General features: G+C 48.1%; 1 protein-coding gene across 1 annotated transcript; it reads right to left on the reverse strand.

Annotated features, from left to right (window-relative positions):
* Positions 1-6,952: 6,952 nt before the first annotated feature.
* Positions 6,953-26,926, reverse strand: LOC136570855 (serine/threonine-protein kinase PAK 3-like). Its single transcript, XM_066571260.1, is given in 12 exon segments — positions 6,953-7,045; positions 8,512-8,649; positions 11,331-11,527; positions 11,973-12,072; positions 12,915-13,032; positions 13,688-13,800; positions 17,651-17,986; positions 18,265-18,399; positions 21,692-21,823; positions 22,283-22,320; positions 23,240-23,458; positions 26,893-26,926. Coding segments are annotated over 12 exon segments (1,653 nt in total).
* Positions 26,927-27,154: the final 228 nt, after the last annotated feature.

Raw genomic sequence — 27,154 nt, forward strand, 5'->3', positions numbered from 1 at the left:
AATGTGTACATTTCCTGGGGAACACCAACCCACCCTTAAGTGCGTGGTGCAGAGGTTCATGGACATCACAACATAACCAATATGATCCAGTGAACCTAAATTTAATATTCCTAAAAAGACTATTTATAATAAATCTCTACTGTCCACGTGTCTCTAGCTAATACATGATTGGTTTATCCTAGCTGTTCACACGTCTAAAATAGAATGCTGATTGGATCATCTAATTTTTCACGCGTCTTGATTTGGTTGTCTGGCCCACCCATGGCTCACTTTCTCAAGCTCGCTGACAAACTTGCTGAGTCCTGATGACTCTTCTTTTTCTATCTTTTTCAAGAATACACCGACCCCATTTCTGAATATGTCCATAATTCATTCTTTGTGAACGTGTCCATTGTCCATTATTACAAGCAGGCTGGATTGTGCATCGGCTTAATATGGCCCTTGTCTTGCAAAAACTCTGTTCTGTCTCTGAGCCAGCATTCGATGCCGGTTAAACAAAATCCTCCATCTCAGGCTGTAAAGAATGTGGAATTAGAGTTGGAATGTGACCCTGAAATAGAAGCAGCTCAGAAACTAAGGTAGAAAAAAGTTATTCCAGAAAGAAGGGACTTTTCTCTCAAATGAGGGAGAGGCTTTTCCTGTAGTAACTAATGCTGCAAGTAGAGTTTGAGAACCTTTCACTTGGAAGATTTTAGAAAAGTTGAGAGCTGCAATTTCACAATTTGGCTGAAAATCCCAACTTGCACAGTCACTTCTGCAGTATAGTTTTACATCTAGCACATTAATTCCAGCTGATGTGTATACCCCAGTAAGGCTTATAATGCCACCCCATCAGCAGGTGATGTGTCATAAAAGCTGGGAGGAAAAGTGTGCTCAGGAAGCACCGAGAGTGCAGGGTGATCCTCTGTATGGTTTAACAGCACAACAGTTACTTGGCAAGGGGCCCTGGGCTACTGGACTGCCCAGGCTAGGAGCATTGATCAAGTCCTGCAGATGAGCCAACAACTAACATATAATGCTATCCTTGCACTTCCAGATGGGTTACACACCATGTCTTTTACACAAATTCACCAAAGAAGAATGAAGACTTTGATAAATTTTTAGACAAATTGCATGAAGCTATCTCTAATAATTCTGATTTAAATTCAGACACAAAGATACAATTGTATGGACTTTGGGATTATTACTCCATTCCAAATAGCTTTCCCTTCAGTCACAAGAGCCTTCCATCTCTTCCAAAAATTGCCTGCTGAAACTCTTCTGCTCCCTTCCAAATCAGTTCACTACTCCAGCATAACCCTTGAAGCACGGACAGATGACTCTTCAACTAATTATAGTAGAAAAGAAGGGTATTTATTGCAGTGCTGGATACACGTGAACATCTTTCCAAAGACACGTGCAAGGAGTTGCAGACTCCCGCTCTGTATTTCTACAGAAAAGGTTTTACATTAGGTTTCTAAGGACCCATAATACATAATTATTACCTGCCTGCTTCGTATTTTTATCAGCTGAATATCTATTACAGCTGCGCAATTGTACTCCCTTAACTGGATTGGTGGGAGTTTGAAATGAGGGAGTGGTTGTATGGGAGGAAGAAAGCTGTCTTCCTCATGGTGAACTCTTCTCCCATGGCCAGCTGGCAAGACCTTTTGACCGGCTGGTCATGGTCCAAGCCTCTCCTAACTGTTCAATTATTCTCAAGGCAAGGTATTTCTATGGTCTCTGCTCCTTCACAATTGCTTCCTCTATCCATGTCACTCCTAGCTTTATGTTCCTAATATATTTGGTACTCTTTAACTAAGGTGCGTGATTTCTGCTAGCTGTATTACTAACTTAGCTTCTTACCTCATTTTAAAATCTTAACTAAAATATGCAATTTTCTACTATTCCAATTCTATTCCCAGCTGGCCCCTCGACTCATCTGCACTTTTCAATTACCCTAATTACATTTTCAGCTAACCCTTTGACTCACCTCAGGCACATCCCTGACTCCCTCTCTCCCAGCAGCTCAGAGCTGCATTGCACAGCGCTTGCTGTGCACCAGAGAGCACAAAGCAGGCTGGCCTGGGGGGCCTGAATATTTCTGCCAAACACTGTGCATCTCAGCCCTTTGTTCTGGCTCAGTGCAGAACTGCAGGATTGCAGGCGCTTCCTGCCAGAGCTGCGTGAGGCGCTGGCTCCTGCAGACGTGCCCTGCCAAGCTGTCCCTGCCTCACGCTGGCCTCGCTTCCCCTGGCAGAAGTGCCGGGCCTGAAGGAGGCTGCCCTGTGCTCCAGCCTGCCGAGCAGCCCGGCTCCCTGCCCCGGTGCCCAGAGTGCTGCACACACTGCTGACCTTTGCCAGGAGTTGCAGGGCAGCCGGCAGAAGAGGAGGAATCCTCAGCCAGCCCAGCGGCCCTCGGCTGCCCTTGGCCTTTCCCTGCTCCTGGGCACACTCCGGACGGCCAATGCCTCCAGGCTGGGCTGTGCCCAGCGCGGCTGCGCTTCCCCTCGGGAGCAGCCAGCTGCCACCTGGGCTCTGAGAGCGGAGGATTCGCCCGCTCCCAGGAACAGGCACCCAGGGCCCGGCTGCTGCCTCTTGCAGCTCCAAGGGCCTCCTTCCAGCCTGCCTCTGCCGGGGCTCAGGCTGCTCCGGCCTCTGCCGGGGCTCTGCTGGGGCTCCACCCCGGGCAAGGCCGGGCCCGCTCTCACCTCACAGGCGCTGACAGCTCTGCACCACAGGAGACCTTCCCGAGCACCCTCTCTGATCTTTCTGCTTTCTCACTTGAGCACGGCTCTCCTCCCGCCAAAGACATTGCACCTAGGGATACAAATCCAAGTGGCAGGAACCCCAATGCTCTCCAGTCACAGCTGAAGGCCTGCATCTGCACAAGATGTTTGGGCTGCCTCATTCTTCCTTTGGTTTTGTCTTCAAATGCCATTGTCCTTTCTGCCTCAACTAGAAGTGCCACAGATGTACCAAAATGGGCCAGTGTGCTGGCCAAGGGCAGTGTGCTCTGGAGATGATGAATGAAGAGTCTTCCCAACTTTCAAAGTACACTGCAAAAAACACCAATCACTTGTTTTAAAATTTTAAAAGTTTAATAGCAATTAAATGGTTATTAAGATAGTAATAAAAGTTAGAGTAATAACAATTCGGACAATCAGAGTTAGAACAGTAAAGGACAATAAAAACAAAGACATACAGACAGTCCTGGTGCCTCCTGGGCAATTATGCCCGGAAAGCACGCAGGCTAACAAAGGATTAGCTCTTAAAAGCAATAACCTGTTGCATATTCATATATCTCATCCATGATGCATAAATTCTTTTCAAACAAAGGGTGTTCTCTGGTTATTGTCAAGTTCTCCCCCTTAATCCAGTTGGCTCCTCAAAGTCGGGAAGGAGGTGGAAGAAAGTTGGTCTTTTCCAATAAGGACGCAAGAATTCTTCTCTTGGGGCTTTAGGTGTCCTGTTGCTGTTATCTCTGGGCAAAGAATTTCTTGATTATCCCATCTCTTTCTTGAGCTAGTTAAAAAAGTATCTTACATCACATAATGTTATAACCTAAAACTATATTTACCACTGAAATAATTACCAATTTTTTTTTATTTGGAGGTACTTAGGAATAAAAAGAAGATGTATCAGCGTTGGAAGGAGGGTCAGGTCTCTAAGGAAGTATTCAAGAAGGCTGCTGGAGCATGCAGAAAAAAAAATAGGGAGGCCAAAGCTCATTTTGAACTTAGAATGGCAACTTCTGTAAAGGATAATAAAAAGTGGTTTTACAAATACCTTAATGCTAGAAGGAAGGGTAAGAGCAGCCTTTGTTCTTTATTGGACAAGGGAGGGAACTTAGCATCTGCAGATGAGGAGAAGGCAGAAGTGCTTAATGCCTACTTTGCCTCAGTTTTTAGTGGGAAGATGACTTGCCCTCAAGACACCGGCCCGCCTGGAATGGTTGATGGTGTCAGGGAGCAGAATGGTCCCCCCATTATCCAAGAAGAGGCAGTCAAAAAACCACTGAAATGCTTGGATGTTCATAAATCTATGGGACCAGACGGGATCCAGCCCAGGGTGATGAGAGAGCTGGCAAATGAGCTTGCCAAGCCAGTCTCCATCATTTACCAACAGTCCTGGCTCACTGGTGAGGTTCAGGATGACTGGAAGCTGCCCAATGTGACACCCATTCACAACAAGGGTGCAAAGGAGGATCCTGGTAATTATAGACCAGTCAGCCTGACCTCAGTACCTGGCAAGATAATGGAACAGTTTATATTAAGTGCCATCACACAGAATTTACAGCATGGCCAGGGTATCAGACCCAGTCAGCATGGCTTTAGGAGGGGTAGGTGATGTTTGACCAACCTGGTCACCTTTTATGACCAGGTAACCCGCCTAGTGGATGCAGGGAAGGCAGTAGATGTTGTTTATTTGGATTTCAGCAAGGCCTTTGGCACTGTCTCCCACAGCATACTCCTAGACAAGCTGGCAGCCCGTGGCTTGGACAGGAGCACTCTTTGCTGGGTTAGGAACTGGCTGGATGGCCAGGCCCAGAGAGTGGTGGTGAATGGTGCTGCATCCAGCTGGCGGCCAGTCACCAGTGGTGTCCCTCAGGGCTCTGTGCTGGGGCCAGTTCTGTTTAATATTTTTATTGATGACATGGATGAGGGCTTAGAGTCTTTCATTAGCAAATTTGCAGATGACCCTAAGCTGGGAGCATGTGTCGATCTGTTAGAGGGACAGAGGGCTTTGCAGAGGGACTTGGAATGGTTGGATGGATGGCCAGAATCTAATGGGATGAAGTTGAATAAGTCCAAGTGCCGAGTCCTGCACTTTGGCCACAATAACCCCCTGCAACGTTATAGGCTGGGGATGGTGTGGCTGGACAGCGCTCAGGAGGAAAGGGACCTGGGTGTGCTGGTTGACAGTCGGCTGAACATGAGCCAGCAGTGTGCCCAGGTGGCCAAGAAGGCCAATGGCATCCTGGCTAGTATCAGGAATAGTGTGGCCAGCAGGAGCAGGGAGGTCATTCTTCCCCTGTACTCAGCACTGGTGAGGCCACACCTTGAGTATTGTGTCCAGTTCTGGGCCCCTCAGTTTAGGAGGGACGTTGAGATGCTTGAGCGTGTCCAAAGGAGAGCAACGAGGCTGCTGAGGGGCTTGGAACACAAGCCCTATGAAGAACGACTGAGGGAGCTGGGGTTGTTCAGCCTGGAGAAAAGGAGACTCAGAGGTGACCTTATCACTCTCTTCAGCGTCCTGAAGGGTGACTGTGGTGAGCTGGGGGTCGGTCTCTTTCTCCGGGCAGCAACAGACAGAACAAGAGGACACAGTCTCAAGCTGCGCCAAGGGAGATACAGGCTAGAATTAAGGAGGAAGTTTTTCACAGAAAGAGTGGTCAAATACTGGAATCATCTACCCAGGGAGGTGGTGGAGTCACCATCCCTCGATGTGTTTAAAAAAAGACTGGATGTGGACTTGGTGCCATGATCTAGTTGAGGTGTTAGAACATGGGTTGGACTCGATGATCTTGAAGGTCTCTTCCAACCTAGAAATTCTGTGATTCTGTGATTCTGTGAATATAGCCGGACGGGACGTACATGAGCTTGTCTGGCCTTTGCTGCTTGACCAAATAGCAGCAACTGTGGAATTTTACCCCAGAGACACTTTTGGCTGGCTGGATGCTGCAGCTGGGCGCTTGGAGGCAAGTCCAGGCACGCAGGAGTTCAGGTTTACCTTTGGTGGAGAAGCTTTAAGGCGAGGTGAAGGAAAGGAGTCGGTTCTGATGGAGGGTTTTGATCCAGAGCTTTATTCCTGGCCCACAGGCCTCTGAATCCATCAACAGCTCCAGGAGAACTCCCAACCGCATGGTTTGCTTGCCCTTTTAGCCAGGGGAGAGGGCGAGGGAAGGAACACGGGGGACCACCAGCCAGGTACGGGGCGGGGAAGTCTCAAGGGACAGAGGACACCTGGATGGCCCAATGTCCTTCCAGGAGGGGAGGGCATCTTTTGAATTCTGCCAATCACTCGCCGCCCTTCTGGAATGCCAGGATTGACAGACAGCGCTCAGCAGGGGTCAGGGTGTGGAAAGGAGGGATGATTGACACACCTGGCAGGGAATTATCAGGGAGGAACCTGGGGTATCTGAGGCAAACCATGACATCACACCGCAACATACCACACTACTGAAAAAAATACAGTACTACTGACTAAGACAACATAACACATACAGTATATTCATTTATATATATATATATTTATATATATATATATGTTCATTTTAATATCTGTGAAGAGCCTATCCTGTAATATGTACTTTTCACAACACCAAAGAAGCCATTTGCACCTTTAATAGACAGCTGACAACTCAGAAGGAAATGCTCAGCTTGTTCACAGGGTGAGAAAGAAAGGATTCTTCCAGATGAGTTAAAGTTTCAGAAACTTTATTTCTTTACAATCCTACTCTATAACCCTGTGGGGTGGTATTTGCAGAAAAATGGACAGGCACTAAATGAACCAGCCTAACCTTCTGGAGCTAACTAAACTAACTAACCTTCTAGAACTAGGTCAGGTTTTTAATAAAGCTGCATTCAACTTTGTGGATAAAAAGGTGAAGCAGAAGAGTTGCTGACAGACAAAGGGGTAGCAACCCAAATAAAATGACCCTTACAGCATCTACCAATTAGATTAAGAAAAAGATGCGTGCTTGCCTCAGGACAAAATAGAGCTACCAGTCAAGAGATGCTGGACAAAGTGCAGCAACCAACCAAACAATGCATGTCTATAGAAACCTATAGGATAGGAACTAATTATAAACTATGCTTAGAAGCACAATAAATGGCTTCTCCTTGATTCACGTTGAATTGTGCAGAGTCTTTTGTCTTTTCTCCACATACTCCTACTCTAAATCCTAATCTACAGTCCTACTCTACAATCCTACTCTAAGATGGCTATGGAGAAAATGGTCCTGATATGATTATAGCACTGTTTGCTTCTCCATCCTCCTCTTCACTGAGATGATGAGTGGTCTCAGGGTGGATGCAGCCTCAGCTGATGTTACAAATGGATGCTGTTCACAAAAAAACCCCAAAACCCAAAAACAAATACAAAAAAAAAAAGAAGAAAACAAACAAACTAAAAAACAAACCAAACCAAAACAAACAAACAAACAAAAAACAAACAACAAAAATACAAAGAACAGTGAAGAGTGAACTATTACTTTCCAAGCTCAGTGCTTCACAGGCTCAATCGGGATTTCTCTGGGTCCTAAAAAGACCCAGAAAGAGGAGCAATGGCACCATCTGCTACCCAGCAGTCATGTGCAGGACCCTGCCATCACAGACAAACCTGGCCCAGAATCCCACTCATCCATTTATTCAGGCTTCTTTATCTTGTTGGGATCTTTGCCCTGCCAGTGCTCTAGAAATGGTGCTTTCTGTCCCTGGGTTATCTTCCTTTCAGGAAACTCCAATGACTCACATAGGTCCCTGTCTTTGAAAGACAGGCACTGTGCTAATTCCCACAGGGACAGAAAGCAGTGTCTGCCTTTCCATGCCCTGCCCCTCGTGTGCTGGATGGCACCTTCCTTCCCAGCAGGGCCAGCCCAGTGGCACTGGGTCCTGCAGTTCCCTCTCTGCCACACAAGCTGGCAGGAACCCTGGCGCAGTTCCTGTCTGCTTGAGCGTGCCAGGCAGCAGATGGGGCTGGGACAAGTCCCTCCCAGCTGTCCCTGTTTGTGTGCCAGAAACCTCCAAGGGTGGGCTGGGGGGCACAAACCAGGGCCCCTCAGAGGCTCACAGTGAGCCCCCACAGCCCCTCCTGCCACAGCCAAATCTCTGACTGCTCAGCTGGGACTGGCTTCCTTGGGTTCCTCCACCACCATTTCATGTCTCTGTACCCTGCATTGCTCTGCTTCAATTCTTTTGCCATTAGATAAAACTGAACACTCCACCAAATTAGAAAAGGGCAACAGAAACAGTCAGAGGACAGAGCACCTCTCTGCTCAGGAAATGCGGAGAAGAGGTGGAGTTATTCAGTTTTGTGAAGAACAGGCCCCAGGGAGACTTTATTGCCACTTTCCAAGACTTCAGAGTGGCTTTGAAGAAAGTGGGGGACATCTTTAACAGGGCTGGTTACAATAGGATATGGACAAATATTTTTAAACACAAAGGGCATCTAATCAGAGTAGGTCTAAGGAAGAACTTGTTTACTCGGAGCATGGTGCCACCCTGGCACAGCTTGCCCCAAGAGCTTGTAGGTGCCCCATCCCTGCAACCATTCAGGCTCCGGTGGCAAAGGGCTCTGAGCAACCTGATCTCTTTAAAGATGTCCCTGCTCATTGCAGGACACTTGCACCACAGGACCTTTACAGGGCCCTGCCAGCCCAGCCCAGTCTAGGATTCCTCACCGTTTTCATTTGAAGAGCACCAAGAGTGGAGGTGAGGAGGAAAGGGGCTCATCTGATGCCTTGGACTTGAGTGGAGGAGGAGCCCGTCCCTCAGACCCTGTTTCACCTGCAGCCCCTTCACATTTTACCTGCAGGAGCTCCTTGGCAGACCAGCGCCGCGCCTCGTCTCTCTGCAGGCAGCAGCTCAGGAAGTCACGCAGGCAAGATGAGAATAGGTTGGGCTGCTGCAGCTTTTGTCTTCCTCCTGTGGCTATCAGGAGTTGAGGCTGGGGAAAAAGGAGACACCAGGCTACACCTGCTTCTTTCCTATCTGTAACTGCTCTCCTGGGTCCCATTGATTAAGTGCCACTCTGCAGTGGCAGTTTCTGCCCTGGCAGAGACCCAGAGATGACTTTCCTTTACCAACCAAAAACCCAAACTCCGATGCAGCCACAGCTTTTCCAACATCCCACAGATCTTGCCTTGGCAGCTGATTTCATTGACTGACCTAGTTAGTGGGAACTACACCACCACAAGCACATTTCCTTCCCTGATGATTCATACCAGCTTGAGAGGCTTTTTGGAAGAAGGACTTTGCTATACTAACTCTACTATATCCAAGGGTTAGTACATGGAAAAGTATCTCTGCAGTGCTTCTTGGTCCCTTAAGAGCAGCTGCCATAAAACAAAACTAATCCAGCTTTTTGCTTTGTTCTTGAAAACAATGGGAATTGGAAGGAAAGAAAGGAAATCCACCAGGTGCTCCTCAGGTAAGGAAACAAACATTTGGAATCTCATCTTCAACACAGACACATTAAGATGCATGCACAAATGTACTGGGATGAAAACGCCTGCTTGGACACACAGGAGCCACCTGCAGCTCTGTCTCTCAGCAGCCTGAAAATTTCTGCTTTCCTTACATGGAAAAGAAAAACTTTTCATGGTCAAATCAGAAGGAGAGGTTCCATCCCTACGGTCACCCTCTACTCATTTGGCTGCTCAAGTCAATGCATTAATGGTAGGCCCATCCCAGAAAGTGCCAGGAAACAAATGGGAGGTTTTGGCAGGCTCTCCACATCACCAGGCTCTGGCTTGGTGACGTGCAGAATGTGGCTTGGGCTAGGAGAGAAACACGATCACTGAGTGTTTCAGCAGCACTGCACAAGAAGCAGAAGAGACTCTGTGGCCTTTACACCCTCATGCCCCAGTTTGAAGCATGTTTCCCAGTGAGAAGAAACTGCACAGTGGGGTAAGTTCCTCTCTAAAAACCAGGCCTTAGCAACTTTCTTGTGTTTGGGCTTCTTTTCTTCATTTCTGGAAATGTAACACCAGTTCTGAGAGGCTTGTCTTGTGGTTTTAGGGGCATCTTCACAGACAGACAAGTGGGAGCAACTTGAAACCCAAAGCAAATGTTCCCTGAGAAGAGCTGGGGAGCGTTTGCCTGTGGTGAGGCTTGAGCTGTCTGGCAATCCCTTTCCATGATGTGCAGAAACATCCAGCTGCTCCCCAGAGCTCAGTCCCTCTGGGCACGCCGGCCTCTGGAAACACCTGACGATTCCAGCCTTTCTCCTGCTCAAGAGCATCTAAACTAAGCTGAGCTCCAGTTTCTTCAGCAAGGCCAAGGATGCTCACTTCCATGCAGCTGACAGTGTCCATGGAGCTCAGCAGGTCTTTCTGATACTCCTCAGGCCAAGGAATTACAGTGTAGATTGGCAAGACATTGGCTGATCGTTATCCAGTGTGGTTCGTGTGGAACCAAGCTCTAACATGCTGACAAGTCAGAGGGAGAGAGCTCATTCTGCTTTTGCAAGATGGTATTTAGAAACATAGGACACCAACTTGGAACTATTCAAACCTCAACTTGCAGAATCCATCTCAAATAGACAAAAATATGAATGGCAAGAGGCTTTGGAGTCTCCATAAAAATGCCCACCACTGTAACGATAACTCTGTGCTTGTGGCACTGAAATAGATGGTGACCAAAGAGACTTTGCTATTATCCTCTTTAACCCAAAGGAGAATTTCAAATCCAGAAATGGCAATGCACTCCCCTTGTGTACAAATAATTCATGCGGCTTTCTTTCCTTTTCCCACATCACCAGAGGTGACAAAGAGGGTTTTATCCTGACTCTCAGCTGAGCTCAGCCACTGGCCATGGTGGGGAGCTGGAGTCCTCCCTGTCATTAGAACTGTGCAGGCCAGGGATGGCCCTGCTCCTGTGGTAAAGAAACACAGCACCGCTGTCAACTGCCCACGTTGGATCCCAGCCCAGGCACCTGCCTGCAAGCTCATCAACTGTTAAAGTACCAAGAAACAGCCAAGGGTTTGGCAAACAATTCTAACTGCAGTCGGAGAAAAACACATCCTAAACTTATCCAGGCCACCCACACACATGACTGAACCATGTACAGATGACTTGAAAGCCTGAAAGTTTCAAAGACCCACAGCATTTGGAAAAGATGCTACAGAATGGAAGAGAAGAGCTGTGTTTAAAAAATGAGAAAGCAAGCAGAACTGCTTGGGCATTGCTTTGGTAGTAGGTTTTTTCTCTTTTTCTTTTTTGTTTACTTTTCTTTTTCCTTTTTTTCTTATGTTTTCTATAAAATTGAAACTGGGAAGGTCTAACCTCCATTTCTCAGAATATTTATCACATGTCTACCCTCTCCACTGAAAAATTCTTGTCCTTCAGAAACAGAGTTCCAACATTGTTCAAAAAACAAGTGAGAAATGTCAGGCATGGCTGGAGGCCAAAATGGCAGGTTTCTGAACTGGTTAGGTTTCTGAACTGCCACTTCCCTTTCTGATACAACCAAAGCTACAGCAGATGCTGATGTGTTGCAGGGGCATTTTTAGAAGGAGACCTTGGTGGAAGCGGTGCCAGCAGATGGCAATGGGATTTTGTCCAATGGCACACAGAACATGGGACAGGTGAGAAAGACAGTGGGATCAGTGAGTATTTGCACCTTACCAAGACAGGAGTTGCATTCCAGTAAGGAACTTCTCGTTCCACCATTTCGATGCCCACGATTCCCAAAGACCATATGTCCACTTTGGGGCCATATGGTTGACCTGTCACCACTTCAGGCGCCAGCCACCCAGGAGTGCCGGCCACGCAGCTCCACCTGCCCTGCTCAGGGGTGAGCTGAGCAAAGAGGCCAAAGTCAGCTGTGGAGAAAACAACAAACCATGAAAGCCAGCTCCAATTAGGAAACCAAGCAAAAGAATTCCCCACTCTCAGGCTAAGAATGTGCTGTTGAATCTCCTGGAGAAATGTGCACGCTCGATTTCCTTGGGGCTTTAGCCAAGGGAGTATGGAATTGGCCGCTTCCAAAAAAACCCAGGTTTCTTAACGCTGCTCACAGCAGTGGACTTTATGCCCCTGAAGCTTTAGATTGTAGCTCCCTCTGTCTGGAAGGGACACACACAGAGCAACACCACTCTTGACTGCTTGTGGTTCCTTATACCTCTGTGCACGTTGCAACTGTGCCTTCAGCTCGCAGCAGGGGTCCCTGCACTGCCACCAGCACCATTTCTGGGGAGCTGGCAGTCACTCCAAGCAGCCCCACACCCACATCCCTGGAATGCTGCACCTGACCAAGAATATACTGACCCAGCTTGACAGAGCCGTCGGTTTTGAGAAGGATGTTGCAGCTCTTCACATCTTGGTGGATGACGCGGTTTGAGTGCAGAAAATGCAGTCCTTGCAGGCACTGAGCGAGAAAACAGAAACAGGAGGGCAAAAATGAGTGATGTGATTTCATCACACAAGAAAGGAAACAAAGAATCTAAAAGATTCCCTCTCCAGGGGAATGGGGAGTAATGGCAGAACAGTAATGGCCACTGAGAGGAAGAGCTTGCTGCTCCAACACTTGCAGAGCAGGACCTTTCTAAGGAAAGGCACATCAGCTTTTGAAAGAGCAACAGCACTTGCTGTTGTAGGCTGTGCCCTGCAAACCAGCCAGGATGACTCCTGCTGCAGTGGACGTGCTTTTTCCATGCAGAGGACAAAGGAGGGGTTTTGAAAGGAAAAGTCCCTCCCTTTGGTGTGAAGCAGATCACTTTTGGGTGGGAGGCTGCACGACAAAGATTTTCTTGCTGGCCTCAGCACAGGCTTGGAAGTATCACACCAGTCACTTTCCGGAAGCAAAGAGCATTTTGGCTGCACTACTATCCTTTTCAGCTGAGGACTGTGAGACATGAGTCTTTTTTCTTTGCTGATCATTTCAAATCCTGCCACCAGCACCTTTGCTTTTACAGGCAAGGAATGCAGTGAAGACAGACTCCAGGCAAACATTTAGAGAGGCAAAGTGGAGAACAGCAAATACAAATACAAGAGACAGAGCGAGAATACAGCAGCAGGAGATAAGAGTACTGGCACTGAGTACAGGGAGTGCAGGGGCACTGGCAGGCCTTTCACTTGAGATGCTTTTACTTGCCCATAGAATAGCAGCAACACAGAAACAAAGCTTGGCACAGGAAATCACTCCAGCTCTGAGCCCCTGTTTCCCAGACAATCCTGCCCAAGCCCTTGGAAACACATGGGATTGCTGACCTCCCGACTGATGGCTGCCATCTCATCTTCAGACAGGTAGGTCTTGCTGATGACATTGCTCAGAGTGCCTCCATCCATGTACTCCATAACCAGCCAGAGCTCCTCACCCACAAGGTAGCTGAAAGAAGGAAACAAGGGCGTGGAGATGAATGTACATGGCTAGGTTGCTGTGTGGAAAAGACGGGTTGATTCTTCTTTTCAGGTCCCTTTGAGACAAAGACAAAATAAAGGAATAGACATTCCCTCTTGGCTGTGCATTGTTTGCCATCTGTGCAGTCTCAAGGAGAAAGGCACGGCTGCGAAAAAGGAGATGTCTTAGATGGGCAGCAAGCAAAATGTGCAGTTTAGTAACAGCCCAGATAAAAAACCTGTCACACATGGTGTTTCTGGAAAAAAGCACCTAGTCTTCCTGGCATGCATAGCAATGGAAAACAGTGGCAACAATCCAAGGGAAATCCTTGTTAGTTTACCTGGACGTAAGAAGACACTTGAAAAAAATCAAGCTCCAAAACAAAGTGGTGGCTGTGAATATAGAGATCATTGATTTAGTAAGACACGATACATCCAGGTTTTTGAACAATTTTCAAATACCATGTGCCAGTGAAGACTCATGCAGACAAAATGCAATCTCTTCCCATCCACTGGAGATGAAAGGAGCAATAATAATTAGCCAATAATTACAGCTCTATTTTCTGCCAGTGACCAAAGTGGGATTTTACCTTGCATGTTTGCAATATGTGAACAAACCTTCATGGGACAAAAGCACAACTCACCTGTCTAAACAATTGACCAGGTTGGGATTCCTATTCACCTTCATGACCATGAGTTCATTGACTTTTAGTTCCTTCTTCCTCAATCCTTGAAGACGTATTTTCTTTATGGCCACCTAAAATGACATTGAAAATCAGTAACTTGAGAGGTTGGTGGCACGAGACCACAAGGCACATGGAGCGAGTGATTTTGCAATGACACAGCTGAGCTGTGCCAAACTGCCTTGTGATTAGGCACTGCAGTAATTAGGAACTGACGTTCCAACAGCCCATTTCTCTGCTCCCTTGGGAGCCAGTTACAGGACACGTGGGGCCACTGACATTTTGCCTTGACCACTTGGTAACAGCGGTGTCTCGGTTATCACCCACAAAGCTCTGACCACACTCTCTGCTGCTTTGTTTGCGACTCAGAAGAAGCAATCCATGCCTTAAAACTCTGTGGATACATCTTGGGCTATGGGCAGGGCTTAGGGCTTTCAGGGACGCCTTGCAGATCTCTCCCTATGTGCAGTTCCCAAGTGCAGCAGGTGGCTAAGGAACTACCGGTAACTTTCAGATGTATTTATTGGCAGCCAGAAATGAGAATTCAGGACTCTGAAGCTGTGCCCCAAAGAGCAGTGAGGTGCTCGAAGGCACCACCTTTGTTTCAGCAATGGAGAGCGAGTGAGCGCGTCCTTCTCTGAAAGGAACCGCTGCCCTCCGTGCCTTCCTTCCGGCAGCTGAGGAGGACAAAGTCCCAAATGCATTTTGCGGGCTGGCACCAGTCTGTGCTTCTTGTGCCTTTTCAGCATAGCTCTGCCCAAAGCTCCAGCCACAGCTCACACCAGAAGGGAAAGCCCTCGAGTGCAGCAGAATCTGCAGGTGCTGTTGACATTTACCTCTCCTCCTGTGGCAGTGTCGAGTGCTTTACAAACATCTCCAAAAGTCCTAGAAACAAAACAGAAGCAGAGAAAGGAGAAGCCATTTAGATCTTGCAGTGAAAGCCAGCCCACACAGGAGATCTGTGCTGTAAATGCCTAAGACCTGCAGGACACTGGAAGCATGGAGATGTCTTTGACAATGCCTTCTGAGCACACTTAGAAATTCTGATCAGCACTGACAATCTAAGCCCAGTGCCTGAACACATTTGCAGCTTGTCTGACTTCACACTTGATACCTATTCCACCAGCAAAACACCTGATGCATAGTTTGGTAAAATTAACATTGCTTGGACTCACCCACTGCCAATATTTTCCAGTTCAATGTATTTTATAATAGGATTTTCCATCTTCGCCATTCTCCCTGAGGGAAACAAAATGCAAGATGTTCACTTTAAAGCAGAGATCCCAGCTTCTAGGAGATACAAAAGGCAGCCCCACTGTCTGGGGCTCTGAGCCCTCCCTTTGTGGACAGCTGGCTAAGAACAACAGGAACAGGAACTGGAACAACAAGAAAAGAACAGCAGGTCCACAGCACAAGTGGCTGGCACAGAGACTGATTTCTAGCATCCTTTGAAGTGAGAGACCTCTTGACACAGGGAAGCACAGGGAGATACATTCAGAGACTGAGACCAGAAGAGAATACCTACCAAGGCAAGTAAGTTTGTCATCTAGAAACATTAAGGAGAGCTGGAACTAACAGTGCCTTTGTTTTCTTGGGAATAAACACTGTGAGATTTAGAAAAGGTTTCCTACTTGCTAAGATTAAATGCACCTGGACATCTAGAATCAATTCCTCTGAACAGATGTCAAGTTCAGAACAGGAGGAATTATTGCCAAGTGTTCCCATCTTTTCCAGCTTGCAGCAGTTTGCCAGAAGAATGCCTCTGCGTTTGTAAACCACAGCAGCTCATGCTAGAAGCAATCCCGACGGGGCTTTCAGCGTCAGGACCCTCACCCTTTATGAGCAGGCTGAGCTCAAAGACGCCCTTGCCCGTGCCCCGCGTGAAGAACCACGCCGCTTCTCTTCACCCCAACAGCGCGGATCAGTCGCTCCCATTGCACTCGCCCTCTCGGCACCGCACACGTCCCCATCTTCCCAACTCGGCACGGCGGGCATGGGCACAGAGGACAGCAGTGCTCCTCAGGCGCCCTGTGACACAGAGAGCTGCCCAGAGGAGATGCTGATCCTCTTGTGAGTCCAGGCCGTGCGACGCAGCAGCCGGCCCAGAGAAGGGGCTGCTGCCTCAGGCAGCTCCGCGCTGCAGCAGCCGGGCAGCAGCAGGACCCTCCCAGCCAAGGAAGGCTCCAGCCTCTGCACTCCCACCAGCCCTCAGGGGCAGGGCAGCGACCACAACAAGGCTGGCAAAGCCCAAGCATGAGCACTGACAAGCACTGACTGGAAGAAGCCAGAGTGAGCCTGAGCCCCGTACAAGCTGTTGCCCCCATTCAGGACACAACAGGATGGGCTTTGAGATCAGCCACACCGAGGCGCAGATCAGTGCCCTTTTTGTCCCAACAGGTGATGGTAGACACAGAATCCACTGGGCTCTCTTCTCAACCCTACCAGATCTTATCTGAGAGCACACCACTGGCAGCTGTTAAGGGCAAGAAGCAGATTCATTGGGTTGTGCTGCAGAATCACAAAGGGCTTGATGTGTTCTCCTAGAGACTGATCTCAGCAGAGCTTCTGCCAGTGGCTAGGACTCAAGCAGTCACAGCCTTCTGCTGATCCAGGAACAATGCCTGCTTCTGCCTTCGGCAGAGAGGGAAGCCCAGGCAAACTCCAGCCAGTCTAAGCTGCCCTCAGAGGCAGCAGGAACACCCAGAGCTCTCTCTTGCTGCCTCGGAGCAACGCCAGCACTTCTGTGACACTAAACTGAGGAGAACCCTTTGGTACAGCTATGCTGACACGTGCACACAATACACTGTCCCTCAGATAAGAAAGATACCAGATGTACTCAGTTGCTCCAGGGAGTCACCCGCCATCTCCTGTTGCTGAGCAGCAGCTGGGTCAGCACGGGAGGTGAACCAAGTGCTCAGGCTCCACTTCTTCAGCTGGAGAGCAAAGGCTCCTTGGGACAGCACTGCTGCTTCTGCAGCAGCTTCAGTGTCAGAGTCGGTGTAGATCTGAGACAAGAAATGAGTTTATGTCAGGAAGGTGTGGCAGAGATTGCCCTGAAATGCAAGAGAGATTGCCATTTGAAATTCAAGCCCTTAGGAAGCTGCTGTCAGCCACATGCAGAGCTCTTCAACTGGATTGCTTTGGATGTCCACTTGTGAAACCAAATGGTCAAAACCAAAGGCTGGTTTTACTCGAGGTCATAGCCAGTTTCTTGTTCTAAAGGATGACTGCAGCAACGACCGCTCCACTTCCTCCCAAAGACTCCTTTCCCCCTCCTAGGTCTGCAGATACATTTGCAGCTCCTCATTCTAATGTTCTACCTCCTGCCATGAAATTCTCTTTTTCTGCACCTTCCTCGGGACGTGCTCATCCTGCAGCATCTCTGGATGGTTCAGTTCCTGGGCCTCATGCCAGCCTCGGGGCTCTTGGTTGCCCGTCATTTGCTGGAACTCTCTGCAGGCTGCCAGGTAGGATGGCAACACTTCCACCTCAAGTCAAACAGAACAAAGGAGTCAGAGACTACAGCTTGTCCCCGTCAGCCAGGAGTCATCGACTGGGAAGAAAGTAGAGAAAAGGACAGGAGCAGATTCACAAGGGATACAGACAGCTTGTAGCTCGTATTCCAGATCTATGTGAGTGACCATGTTCACCTGCAAAAACACCTCAAGAAACAAGGTCACCTGGAAGAAGCCAGCAGGAGTTCATTCGGATGACTGCTGGCTAAATGGCCAAGGGAGTAATGCCACTGTCTAGAGCATCAGCTGAGATTCAGCAGACCAGGAAGTGCCCTTCAGAGCAGCTCTGACAGAGGCCTCATCAGGATGGCACTCAGAGGCATCACCCACCCCCTGCTGCTCTGCACTGGAAAGGCAAGGAGGGCAGAAACCACCCCTTGGGTGACTGCAGTGGCTATTGCTGTTTCACTTGCTTTTCTAGAGCCTTTTGTTCCTGAAGGAGGCGATTAATTTTCTCTTTGATGATTTTAATTTTTTCGTCTAGCCTCTGCTTCCTTGCCTTGATCCTAGCCTCAGTTTCCTGCAGCTGTGCCTGCATCTGTTCATCAATTTTCTGTAAACAACAACGGAAAGGACTCTCTTTCATGCGTGGAGTGGCTGCCATTCCTTCATTCACCTGTTTTTGTTGATTGCCCCTCTGCATAGGGAGATTCTTCTCCTCTTGGATGTCTTCATTCCTCCTCTTTGCTGCCATGATGTCACTCTGAGCTTCAGGCAGCTCTGCTTGTGGCTCTGCCTTGATGTTCTGTACACACAAAAGCAGAGCAAGTGACTGAGAGCTGCCATCAAGATCAACTTTTCCCTCTTTTAGCCTCAAAATCACATTTATTCAGCCCCTTCTTTCTGCTTCTCTACCCAGCTCTGCTTCCACTGTAACCATCCTGTCCTGGTGCTGGTCTCTGCAGATTCCAAGGCTCTGTCCTTTCAGTGCCTGTGGGACTTCCTGGCCTCCTCAGTCCCAGGAGCTCTGGTTTATGCCCCTCTTCCTGCCCTTCCCTCTGTCCCCTGGCCAGTCAGGCTTACCTGGCCATTCTCCTCTGGCTCTTCCACCTGCTGCCCGAGCTGCTCTTCCTGCTCTCGGGCAGGGAACAGCTCTCCCTGAATCTGGCACGGCATCTCAGATAAGGCAGTCTGCTCCTGCTCTTTCTCTAGAAGCACCTGCACAGAAAGCAAGAGAAGATGGGTTTCAACTTCCCGTACGACCTTTGTGGGCCAAGACTCAAAGACTGCTGGGCTCACACGCTCCCAAAGCACTGTGCTGCTGCTCTGCTGGGTCCTTCTCTGCTCGTGGGGAGGCACAGATTCCAAAGTGACCCTGGCCCTACAATCAGGGGCCATCTGGGACTGAAGCTCCAACAGCCTCTCAGGCAGCTGACAGGGAAGGTGTGGCATTTCTCAAGGGTCTGGTGAGGGCCTCCCTCTGCTTCTGCCATGTCCTGTTTGTCTTTCAGTGGTGACTGACACCCCGCCCTGTCCCATAGCTCCATCCTGGCCCTGCAGGTGGCTTCCTGGGTGAGCTCACTCCTTGTGAGAGACACTTCTGGAGTTCACATTCCCTTCAGGCCTGCACCAGCATTCCTCCTTCCTGACATCTACACTCTTGTTAGAAAATGGGGTCATTCAGGAGATAGGGATGCATGCAAAGATCTCTGATGGAAGTCAGAGAACCTCTATGGCCATCTCAGTATATGGAGGAGGACCAAGGTGTTTCTTCTCCCTCTTTTGTCAACTGAGAATTCTGACCAGCAGTAACAGAGTTTCTCATAAGGCCCCATAAACAAATGCACTTACACAGCCCTGGGGATGCCAGCGAAGGAAACCATGTGTCATGTAATGCATGTATGGGCAAAGTCACCAGACCCCAGCTACAGCATGGGATAGTTCCACTCCCTTAGGACATGCAAAAATTTAAAGGATAAAAAGAAGGCTTCAGGTCAGAAAAGGCTGGAGTAGGAAAACATGAGGGGAAAAAACAACCATCTCTAGAGGGGGAAACATCTCTGCCTGCTCAGGATCAGTCAATGGAACTTGTCTCTACTCCTGTCCTGAAGGGATGCCTTGCGGTGAGCTTTGCATCTTCCACTGCTTTGGAGCAGAGCCAGGAAGATTCAAATAGACAGATAGACAGACAGATCTCATTTTTATAATCTCTCTTTACTGTGCTGTGGTATTTACATTCTTTGAACACAGAGAGATATAATTCTCTCTCCTAGGTTTTTTTAAGGGGAGGTAGTGAGAAACTTAGAGAAGAAGAGAAAACAATTATTATGTCTACTTGCTGTTCTTGTTGTTTAGTACATGTAGAATGTGTTCTAGTGATTGTTTACTAAAAGTGATTTGTTAATTGGATTTTAGTGATAGTTGTTTAGCTTGATTAGTTAATTAGATAAAAGCTGTGTCGTGACTGTCTGGAGACAGTCACAAGTTTTTCTTTAGTAGCTTTTTAGTATAGTATCTCTTTAGTATAGTTTTAATATAGTACTAGTGTGATATAACATAGCTTAAGAAAGCATTTGTTTAACCTTCTAAATCATAGAGTCAAAGCACATTATTCGCCACGTGGGGGTCACCCTGAATCAATACTGTCCTTTCTGTCGCTACACACATCAACACACTCGGTAGCAGTGCCCCGATCTGCAGCCATCCTGAACTTGCTCTCCTGTTGCTTCAGTAACCCACACTCTTGGGGAATCTGGAGCGTGTGGGTCCTTATGGAATGCAATCAGACCCAGAGCGTTGCACTGGGAACTGCACTCTGTGCATCTGTGCTCGGGCAAGTTCTTCTCTTGGACTCGAGCACACTGATGGTGCTAAAGTGCCTGGAATCAGAAATGCAGCCCAGCCCCTCCCAGCTCCTCTAATCTCTGAGCACCAGCTGGAATGCAAGGGCATTGATTTCCTGCTCAATTCCCAAATACAACACACACTGATTCCCTGGGCTGCCAAAAGACACGGGAGCCGTTAACCTGAAAGTGATGTGTTTCTGCCAGTGCTGGAAAAGGGCAGGAAAGATTGAGAAAAAGCTCCCTTGCTCCCTGGAGAAGGAGAAATGACACAAGGCTTCTCCTTCTAGCAAGCAAACAAACAAATAAACAAACAAAATATGAAAGTGTTACCTACTCCAGTGTCTAAAGCACTTGGATGCAGTGAAGGGATGTTTGGCAGGGAAACAGCCCTTGTGCTGAGCATTGGATCTGTGGATCTAAGGCAGGGATCTATGGAAGTCTGCCTGAAGGTCCCTCATGAGCCCCCATTGTCCAGGCTAAAGCTCCCTCAGCACCTCCTCGCTGGCCTTGTGCTGCACCCCTTGCCCAGCTCCCCTGTCCTTCTGTGCACGCGCTGCAGCCCCTCAAGGACTTTCTGCTTCCCAGGGCCCACAGCTGCACCCAGCACTGCAGCGGTGGCCGCAGCGCTGCCAGCACAGGCCACGCTCCCTGCCCTGCTCCTGCTGCCCCCCTGCTGCTGACACGGCCACCGTGCCCTGGCCCTTCTTGGCCCCCTGGCCACACGCTGCCTCATCTTCAGCGGCTCAAGGCCGCCAGCCCTGCGTCCTTTTGGCCCACGCAGCTCCCCAGCCACAAAGGTGCCCATTTCACTTCAGATACAGCAGGCATCATTGCAAGGTGTACATCCTGGTTTTAGCATTACAAGACAGCAGTCAAGGACTTGCAGCTTTGCTCCCACTCCAGGCTCCAATGCAGTTTTCAAAGCAAACTACACAATAGAAGGTATCAACAGACACATGCAGCGTCTGGTTTTTGCCTCAGAAGAAGGGTTCAGAACTACTCACTTTGTTTCTTTTGCCACACTAGACAAGAATGCCCCCCCCCCCCCAGCTTCATGGACAACACAGTCATCTCCTTGCAGCTTATCAAAGACCAAGAAACAGGCAGACTCAGAGCACCTATCTGCTCTGCTACTGGCTGCTCTGCCTGAAGAGGCAGAAGAGCAACCTGACAACAAAGGCACCAAAATCCCTGACTTCAAGCAGCAGCTCTACATCCCCAGCGTGTCTCTGAAATAGTCCCAAGTAAGCACACCCAAGAAGTTTGTGGGGACAAAGCACCACAAAGAGTTGTGTGGTCAGATCAACATTTTTTTGTGCCTGCAGCTACTTGGCCAGTCTGTGCAGGGGGACAGGTCTCTCCACGCCACAGTGTCCCCTGTGTATCTGACAAGGCTGAGCACAGTGCCTTTGACATGCTCCCTGCTCTGGGATCAGGGAGCATTCATGCTCCAGGCTGGCCCCTATCAAAATGCCAGGAAGCTGCTGCCTAAGCATGACAGATCAAAGCCCATTGTCCAGCTGTCACAGGCTGGGGGCAATCACCAGGTCCTGGCAGGACTCCAGCACTCAGCATCCTCAGCCAGCAACAGCAAGTGCCGGCTGGTCAGAAACTTGCAGCTCTGCCTTGCACCAAAGACAGCAGCACACACAACTGGCACTTACTGGCTCAGAATGGTCAGGCTGTGGTGTGACCACAGCTGGAGGCTGGCGCTCATCCACCTCATTTGCCTCCTCTTTGGCCTCCTCTCCATGAGCAGAGGGAGCCAGAGGAGAGACTGCTGTTGGTTCTGTGATCTGTGGACAGACAGCAGTGTGAGGGACAGAAAGTTACCTACAATTTATAACCTTATTTCTATTCAGCACTTTATTCTACTCAGCTCTATTTCTACAACCAGCTGTACTAAGGACAAATCAGAAACTTTGATAACAATGGGATTCTAAGTCACTGCGACTGAATTTAAATGGGCTAATTCAACAGAATTGCTAATAGTTCTGAATTAGACATTATGCCCTGGCTGCTATCAAGAAGCAACATTCTCTCTGCAAAATGAGCTTTTCATTCCTTGAAAGTTCTGAAATGGAAAATCAGGAAAAAGCCAGCGATGCCTTTGTTATTGCTGCTGCAGACATGGAAATGGATTTTCTTTCAGCCTACCCAGCTGGCCCTCTACACTCTGCTGCCACAGGCCAAGCTCACAGCTTGCTCTACAATTCTTAAGCACCAGGAACATGAAATGTTCCTTTCTCACTCACCTCAGGATCAGCACCTCTGAATACATGGATCATGTGATCTGGAGTGGGCAAGGGAAAATGAACAAGGGCTGTGAGAAAACTGCCTGGGCTGCTGAATCCCACAGAAGAGAAGAAGTCAACCCAAACAGAGAGTATTTTTCTTTATCAACATCCCTTCACGTGACATACTTCTTTCACACAGCCAGCAAGAGATCAGGACAATAATCTTGGTTGTGCCTACACCAGTAAATGAATACAAACGTGATCAAGGAAATGCAAATTGTTCTTCAACACTCAATGCTTCTGTTCTGTTCAACGGATAAAGCAGCTCTTGTTCTCTTGTCTTTCAGGTACTTTTTTAAAAAACAGAAGTTGCATGCACTAATTCCCATTAAGTTGCCGAAAACAGTCACCCAGAAAAGCTTCCCCAAAATCCCCCTGAGCTGTGGCAGTTCTACTGTGAAACAGCACAGCAGCAGCTCCAGGGCTCAGGAGCAGACACTCATGGCTTTAGAGTTTGCACTTCACTGCAAAGGGAATCACTATTTTAGCACTCAGTCAAGGGTCAAAATAGACAGTCAAATCCTTTCATTACAAAATTTAGAATAAAAGAAGCTTTCCCTCAGTTCTGGGGAGAACTACAAAGTCTTTAGAAGGCCTTCTGAGAAGGCCTCCCAGTCTGCATTTTGGAAGTTGTCCTGCTTGATCCAGCAAACTGAGGAAATGACAGACTCTGCTGCCACAGACTCTCCCGTGGAGGGAACGGAAGCCCTGCAGGTTCCCTTGCAAATGCTGCCCCTGTGGCTACAGGCACCCCCTTTTTAGCTGAACGCCCTGACAGGAGCTTTACCAAACCACTGGCATCCTAATGCTCCTTCTCTTTCAAAATCAACCCAGTCACTAAGACAGAGCAGGAAGACATGCAAAAGCCAGGTTAGCTTACACTCTAACCTAAATAGAGTTGAAACCTCTACTTACTTGCCAGGCTAGTCATGAAATAGGCGGAATAAACAGTGCCATACATGGTGCAAACTGCAGCAGCGAGTTGCTCAATCATTGTAGCACTGTTGTTCAAGTTTACCCCAGCACTACAAAAGCCAAGACTCCTGTCAGTGTGCAGCTACACACTGACAAAGGCCACAATCAGGAGGATGCTCCTGATCTCAGCAAGCCCTAGGGCTGCTCTGGCACTGAGGCCTTCCGTGCAACAAGGCAACCTTCTGATGTCACCACGACGATGTGGCAACCATGCCCTGATATCACAAAGCAAAGTATGACAAAGCAAAGCATCACAAAGCATGTTAGTCTGTGAATTTATGCAAAGCAGTAACCAACCTTCCCTACAGCAAACATAAAATGGCCTTGGAAGTTCTCCTCTGACACAAAGCAGCACAAACTCCCCCCATGGGCCAAACCCTGTTGTTCAAGGGATCCAAGAGGAACTCCAAGAGTGCCCCAAGCACCTACAGCCTGTACCCCAAGTGAGCATTCAGATGGGACCCAAGCAAAGGAAACCAGACCAAGAAAATGGCCCAAAGCATTGTACAGAACCAGGAGAGAAAGCACTATTGGCATAGCAGCTGAAGTAATTCCTAACAAATCACCCCATATATCTGCATGTTTATTGGATGTTCCCAGGGCTGCTGTGTATGTACATCTCTTCCTCTGCTCTGCCTTTCTTCCCCTTTGGCAGCAGTGGAACTGGCAGCATCTGCCCACCAGCAGCAGCTGCTCCAAGCTGGGAACGCGGCTGGCGGTGCTGATTTCCAGAGGCTCCTGTGTCCCAGGGAAGCCAAGGCAGGAGCAGTTGAACGGCGCTGGCGCTGATGCTGCTCTGTGCCAGAGAGCCCCGGCTGGGCAGGGCACGGTGCCCACTGCGCTGCGGGCTCCTTCTCCTGCCAGAGCTGGGCACACCTGGGAGCAAGGCATGGCAACCTTTGGGCAAACCAAGGGGTTTCTGGGGCTGCACTGCTCTGCACACACCCAGCTCACCTGCAGCACAGAACCTTGGTCCCCCAAAAGGTAAACAAGATGGAAACAGCTGGAAAAGATCTCATTTCAACCATTCTTTATGCTTCAATAGAAATTACCAAAATGAAAGTTACCGAGCAGGGCCCGATCCACACTGCCAGCTCAGTGTGAGAAAAGAGGCATTACTTTATTTCAGTGCTGGGTGCGTGGGGAATCGCTTCCCTGAAACATGCACACCCACGTGTGTGTATCCATGGAACTAAGACATTCCTTTCATTACTTTTATTCATTTCTTTGCTCAAACTCACAGGCTAAACATTCTCACAAAGTATTTGACATGTTTAAATCACTTCCCCAAAATTACTGACATTTAGAGTAGTGGTCTCTTGAGGGTCTCTGGTGGTCATGTGGTGAACATCCCAATCCTCAAATTCTCCTTCCATGGTTAAGATCCTTCTTCTCCTTGAATGCATTGCAGCTACCTCCTCAGTAGGCCCACTGTCTTTATTCTCAAGGCTAAGATATCCACTTGCACACATTAACCACTGGGGTGAGGGAAGGTATGACTCAGCACCGCCTGTTAAAGCTTAACAAATTCACAATTTGTTGCAGGTAAACACTTCCCCAACGTCTCTTGTTCCTTCTCTGGGAATCAAACACAAGCATTTTGTGAGCACTGAGCCCAAGGCCGCCTCCAACCCTCCTGTCACCCACCAGCCCTTCTCTCTTCACAAACAGCAGGTCCAGCAGTGCCTTCCCTCACCGGCTCAGTCACCAGCTGTGTCAGAAGTTCTCTGTCACACACTCCAGGAACATCCTGGACTGTTTGCTCTCCGCTGCACTCTGTTGCCAGCAGACATCCCCACCCTGTTCCACAGCCCTTGCAGAACCCTGCACCTACTATCCCCGGGCACCTGGGAAGGGGAGGCAGTCACGGAAGAGATGCACCAGCTGCACTGGGCAGGAACCAAAACCCTCTCGCGGCACAGCTGCTGGCCTGTGTCTGGCACAGCTCCGGCTGCCCCACTCCTCATGGGCTTTTGGCTGGAAATGCAATTGCACTTTCTGCCTCATGTAGAAATACCAGGGCTGCACAAACAACGGCCAGCAGGCCACATCCCAAAGGCACTGCAGCATGGAGTTGAGAAGGAAGAAGACCCTTCCCCAATTCCTAACCATACCAAAAAATACCACCATAATTGGGACTTTTAATCTTCTGAATGCAGAGTTGATTCACAGGGTGACAAGGGAATCTTCCAATGGAGTTGAAGTTTGGTAGAGTTTTTATTCTGAGTCCTACTCAGACTGTTGATTTGAAAATTTATTTTAAAATATTTTTTAAAAGGCTGTGCAGTCATATGGTTTTGTTCTAATACCAAAATGGCTAGATGAAATGTACTGGCATTTTAATTACATACAAACTGATTAGTCTGTAAAAGCTTTCCTGCAGAATAGCCACTAAACAAGAAATGAAAATCTGTGGACTGTTGACATTGCAAAATTCTACTACATTTACCAGACAATGAGGCATTTTTATTTAGATCATAGAGCAAATTAATTCCTATGGATAACTTGATTTGGATAAACCTGTTGATTTCAAATTAAAATTGCCAGCATGTACTAAGTTGAAATCTGAATACTCACTTCTATGAGATCTGAATTATTAGATAGTCATTGTTCACCATAATAACAAAAATTAACATTCTGGCTATTTTTTTTTACTTATCGTCAGCTCTTCAACACTCTTTGTAACATCAGAAAGAGAGTTTGTAGCAAGGTGAACCATGGGTTGGTGGAGCATTGCAGAAGGCTCCTATGTCAGCACTAAATGTTCACATTTACCATGGCATCACTTCTTGCCTTTAATTCCAAGCTACAGCTCAGTTCCTGCAGTATAGATTCACACTTGTAGTCTGTATTTGCAGCTGGTTCTTACTTCCCTGTCCAGAAAAAAATCATGCTTGGATCTCAAATCAAAATGAAACAAGGACAGAGTCAGGTTCTGGATAGGTATAGCAAGAACTAAGAGATTCTTTTTGCAAATATGTTGAAAAGTTGTTTGTAGATACTGCAAAAATGGCAGATTAAAGACTTGCACTCTAACTTGCAAGCTGAGGTTTGCCTGTTATTTCTGGACTGATTTCTTGAGGCCAGACACTGAACCTAATCAGTAAGAAAATCAAAACCACAGGAGTAGTTTGGAGAATATTGTAAATTATTCTGTCATGATGCTTTTTGCCTAAAAGTTCTGGCCATCATCCGATTGGAGTAATTAGAGGAGATCGAAGCCATCATTCTGTGCCTGTGCACACAGTTCCTTCCCAGGAGCAATCCATGAAGCAACGCTGACGAATCCACACCAGCAGCTGTTGCCACACAGTCATGAAGCAGAGAATATGTATTTCTGCTACACTTGGACAGCTGAAGATGCCTCTGCTGAGCTAATTTTAGTGACTGCTCACCACAGATGAGACCTTGTGGTCAGTCTCCAACAAGTCAGGGCAGTTAATATTCTGCCTAAGTGAAGTAAGTCTAGCAATACATAGGCCATGGAGCCTGAGGAAAGCCAGCAGCTGTGGGAGATTTAATTTGTTTCCGTATCTTTCTTTTTACTAATTTATTGCAGTCAATTATTTAAAGAATGGAAACTTTTGGCATACCATTGGCTGGAAGGTTGGTCAATCTTCCATTCATGACTCCTCTGAAAGCATCACCCCAGTGTTTTTATCAGTAACTCTTCCATTTTTATGGCTCACACAGCATTTCCTGCAGCTCTTCCTGGAGTCAGGGAAAGGCACCAGGAGGAGGGGGAGAAAGCTGTGTGCAGAGACTGTGTCAGATAAAGAGACATTTGTTTCCTCTTATTTGACTGAATGGCTGCAGGAACCTCGCTAGCACTGCTAGCACTGCTGGCAAGGTGGC

Source organism: Molothrus aeneus, unplaced genomic scaffold, assembly GCF_037042795.1.
Source record: "Molothrus aeneus isolate 106 unplaced genomic scaffold, BPBGC_Maene_1.0 scaffold_40, whole genome shotgun sequence".
In the NCBI taxonomy this organism is placed as follows: domain Eukaryota; kingdom Metazoa; phylum Chordata; class Aves; order Passeriformes; family Icteridae; genus Molothrus; species Molothrus aeneus.